Here is a 4,990-nt window from a genome sequence, read left to right on the forward strand (position 1 = left end):
TTCAGAATGAATAGCAACATGTAAGCACATTCTGAATGAAAACTATTTTTAAACTTCATTGTAATAGTATATTGATGAATGTGCCAATTAAGGTCACACGATCACCAACAGTCTTAATCTAAATGTAGGCATATATGGCTACGTTTACAAAGGCAGCCCAATTCTGATCTTTTCTCCCCACTAATTGGTCTTTTGATCAATCACATCAGAACTTTTCACATCAGATCTTTTTCAGAGCTGATTGGTCAAAAGACCAATTACTGGAAGAAAAAAAACAGTCATAATTCCGGTGCCTACACAGGCAGTCCAATTCTGATCATTGTTTTGGGACTGCCTGTGTAAATGCAGCCAGCCTATTAGGCCTACCAAACAATAGTTTCATCATTTACAAAATACGTTGGTATTCATTATTTATCATTCCACCTGTTGGTTTCCCTAATGTGTTTGCCCATGTTTGGAAATATTCTTCAGTAACACATTTTGTCCATAATCTGATTGTGTACGTGAGCAGGCAGCGCGCTCACGCCTGGAGTCTTGTGTCTTTGGCTGGAAGGGACTGGGAGTTACCAACACCTCCTCTCTTTTTCTAAAGTCGTGTGTGTGGCCAGGAGATCCATTGCTGCTCACTCTGTACTACCTGACCTCCAATTGGGCGCCTCGAATTCTTTTTGGGAGGAGCTTTACTCGCAGCAAAAAGGGGGAAAGAAGTTAACTCTGCAAAAGTCTTCTGTAGTGACGGATGCCCAAAGTTCAGAAGTTTTTCCATGTGCGCCTCAGCACACAGAGATGGAAACCGCTTATACCTATTAAGACACGGTTCCTGATATTATCATTTTTCAAGTGACAGGACAGGAACTCCTGCGTTGAGCACCTCAGCTTTTCAGAAGGAAAAAGTGGAGCTCTACCGCTAATACATTGGGAAGTTCGTTTTACGCAGGAGCGTAGTTGAACTGTGGGTAGAAGAAGACATGCAGGCGCGCTACTCCGTCTCGAGCCCCAACTCTCTGGGCGTCGTGCCTTACATTAGTAGCGACCAAAGCTACTACCGGGCCGCTACCGGTGGAGGATACACCGGGATGCCGGCCCCTATGAGTATGTACTCTCACGCGGCCCACGACCAGTACCCGGCCAGTATGGCGCGAGCCTATGGACCATATACCCCGCAGCCCCAGCCGAAAGATATGGTGAAACCGCCGTACAGTTACATTGCGCTTATTACTATGGCTATCCAGAACTCGCCTGACAAGAAGGTGACCCTGAACGGGATTTATCAGTTTATCATGGAGAGGTTCCCGTTCTACCGAGACAACAAGCAGGGCTGGCAGAACAGCATCAGGCACAACCTCTCTCTCAACGAGTGTTTTGTCAAAGTTCCCCGTGATGACAAAAAGCCTGGCAAGGGGAGCTACTGGACCCTGGACCCGGACTCATACAACATGTTCGAGAACGGCAGCTTCTTGAGGAGGAGGCGACGGTTCAAGAAGAAAGACGCAATGAAAGACAAGGATGACCGGGGTGCTAAGGAGACGCCGTCTAGACAGGGCCGGGACAAGGAGCAGCCAATGCAGGGCTCCCAGCCAGTCAGGATTCAGGATATTAAGACCGAGAACGGGAACGCTACACCCCCACAGACCGCCTCGCCCTCCCTGAGCACCGTGCCCAAAGTCGAGAGCCCCGGCAGCAGCAGCAGCATGTCCAGTGGTGGCAGCCCCCACAGCATCCCGTCCAACAGGTCCATTGGCATGGAGAGTTCCGAGCAGCAGCAGCAGCAGCAGCACCACCACCACAGCCAGGCCCAGGCACAGGGATTCAGTGTGGACAACATCATGACTTCGCTCCGGGGGTCCCCACAGGGTGCCACAGAGCTTGCCCCATCCCTCGTCGCCTCATCCAGGACAGGTATAACACCGTCTTTGTCCCTAAGTTATTCACCGAACCAGACGTCAGTCTATAGCTCACCCTGTAACCAAAACTCTATCTCCACTACCTCGAATGCGTCCTACCATTGTAATATGCAAGCAATGAGTTTATACGCTGGGGATAGATCTAGCCACCTAGTTCCGACTACCACCGTGGATGAAACGTTGCCAGATTACTCCATCACTACCACCTCCTCCCCTCTGGCCCACGGCAATCTAAACTCTGCGCAGGAGGGCCACCATCCCCACCAAGGGCGTCTCCCCTCATGGTACCTCAACCAGGCCGGGGACCTGGGCCACCTCGGGGCGACCTACCCCACCCAGCAGCAGAACTTCCACTCCGTGCGCGAGATGTTCGAATCTCAAAGAATTGGCTTGAATAATTCTCCAGTGAACGGGAATAACAGCTGTCAAATGTCCTTTCCCTCTAGCCAAGCCATCTACCGCACTCCGGGAGCTTTCGTATATGACTGTAGCAAGTTCTGACCAAACTTTACTGTATTGATCTTTTTCATAAAAATAACTTGAGTCGTTTCACACACTACCTGCCCCTAACGATGGACTAAAACGAACAGAAAAGGACAGAAACAAAGACATGATCTTGGTTTGTAAAGAACAGTGTTACTGCAAATAACACGTAAGTCTCTTCTTGCTTTTGTGAAATGTTTAAAAAAAAAATATGCTAAAGATATGCCAGTCTTTCATGGACATACTATAACGTGTAAATTGCATATAGTAATTTATTTCTAAACTGTAGCCGGATATTATGGACCAAACACCAAAAAGTGTTTCTAAATTGAATTGCCTTAATTGTCCGAATATGTTCCATTATAAAAAGCGGAACTTGTATACTGTCCTACTCTTTCAAAGTTTCTCCTTTGTTGAAAAGTATTCTGAAGGAATTTCATTGTTTGTTTAATAAATTGACATTTTATTTGAGTTAAAGCTACGCTTGATTTGTTATAGACTATGACATTCTCAACACTGAAAATGGTGTAGGCTATGGTCTAATGTCCTTGCTTATTTTTCAATGTAGGATGCAAGCAAATAATAATGTAAACACGTATTTAATCTTTAAATCGATGGTGTGTTTGGGCTACTGTTTGGGAACCAATTATGGATCAAGGATTTAACTGCATATGAGTTTAGTTGATAGTTTTCGGGATTTTAACCAGACCTTATGTATATGTCCTTCAGGCTTTAGGCTTTATAGGCCATACTGCACCCTGATTCAAAAGTATCGACGTGGGATCAGTGGCAGTGATTGATAAATCTTAAATCAGTATTTTTTCAAAGACAGGTTAGATTACCATCCTCACTGTAAATGTTCACAGAAAAAAATATAATTCTAATCATGGAGTTGGGTCGGTTCGTTTAGGCTAGGACAATGGCCAGACGAGTCCCAATCTCCTAAATAATTATAGTCTGAAAAATAAGTGTTGCCTGATAACAAAATCTAATTCGAGTTGAATAATAAATAATTGCCTACATTATCATGGAATGTTTCTAGATTAGGAATACATGTATTTATGTATTTTCAAAAGGTTGAATTTTAATGCAACTCGCTGTAGTCAGTTGTGATTGAATAGTACGTGCTGTTCTCCAAGAGGTCAACTGCATATAGCCTACAAACAGATTGACCGTATGTGTTTTGATGACTTGAAGTAGCAGCGCATCTAGATGATTGTTTTACTTCATATTTAAAGGGGCACAGCTCTCCTCTTGTCAGACACGAATGGTCTGGCAGCATCTTGACCTGGGGCCCTCTGGCCTCATCACAGTTAGTCGATGCATGCTAGCAGTCCGCACAGCAAAACTGACTTGTTTTGAATAGCCACGTGTGTTTACAGGCACATTCCAACGCTTAGTTAATATCATACCGTGCATACCAAAGATGTACCCAAGATGTAGCCACACGAGGTTTGGGGACAGCGATCATTTTATGTCTCCAACTTGACAATGCATCTCTATTAGGGAGATGAGAGCTAAACTCATCATGAAGCGCGTGCGCCAAGCAGTAGCCTATATGCGTTTTTATTGAATTACAGTTTTTGTATTTATAATTTAAAACATTCACAAGGGTCTCTTCTAATTTGCATCTTCTTTAGATATCGAGAAATTTGTAAATATTGTAAATGGCAGGTTAGGCTAAATTTGAAGAAAAAAAATTCAGACAGCTGGTTTGCCTCAGCTGGTTAGTGAATTGACATATTTCCTCTGTTGTCACATTAAAAAATGACAGAAACGTGTTCCACTGCCTACGTTTAAACCTTTGGGGACAGCACATATGATGTATGGTTGAAGAAAATTCGATTAATTTGGTGAATTTGCCATGATTGGAAACATGGGAGCGTATAGCCATGTTGGGCGTAAATCCGTATATTTATCGTAGACTTCTATCCCTCCAGTTGAATACTTATTTACGGTTTTGTAAATTAAATGGACGTACATAGGCCTACTGTATTGTTTCCAGGTGTGACCGTAGTAGACCTGTGCGTAATGTAGGCCTGTGCCTAAATTAGGCCTGTGCGTAAAGTAGGCCTATACCTTGCGTAAAGTATATACCATATTCTCAAGTTCCGGGAATAAAATAAAACAATCCACTAATTATTAGAATAATATAATAATAATTATAATAATAAACAGTAATTTTTTACATTTATAATAAGGCGCGTTATATCCATGTACCTACATGTACAGTAAGTACATAGCTACTTCAACTACCTCGTACCCCTTGCACATCGACTCGGTAATGGTACTCTCTGTATATAGCCATGTTATTTTTCTACTTCCTATATATGGACATGTTATTTTTACTCATTATTTTTATTCGTTATTCACTGTGTCACTATTTCTATTTTTCATAGAATTTTGTATCTTATCTTTAACTCTCCGTTGATGGAAAGGGACCCGTAAGTAAGCATTTCACTGGTAGTCGACACCGGTGGTCTACGAAGCATGTGACAAATATTTATTTTATTTGAATTTCAAAACAACATACTGGGCTATATTGCAAAAGGTTATCATAGGCAAAAGGTGTTTTCACAGTACGAACATGTATAGGCTATACG

The 4,990-nt window shown here is 42.9% G+C and overlaps 1 protein-coding gene across 1 annotated transcript; it reads left to right on the top strand.

Annotated features, from left to right (window-relative positions):
* Positions 1–742: 742 nt before the first annotated feature.
* foxc1 (Forkhead box protein C1) lies at positions 743–2,868 on the top strand. Its single transcript, NM_001140231.1, has one exon. The coding sequence runs from the start codon at positions 969–971 to the stop codon at positions 2,403–2,405; it is 1,437 nt and encodes a 478-aa protein (NP_001133703.1). The 5' UTR covers positions 743–968; the 3' UTR covers positions 2,406–2,868.
* The last annotated feature ends 2,122 nt before the right edge of the window (positions 2,869–4,990 follow it).

Source organism: Salmo salar, chromosome ssa14 (assembly GCF_905237065.1).
Source record: "Salmo salar chromosome ssa14, Ssal_v3.1, whole genome shotgun sequence".
NCBI lineage: Eukaryota > Metazoa > Chordata > Actinopteri > Salmoniformes > Salmonidae > Salmo > Salmo salar.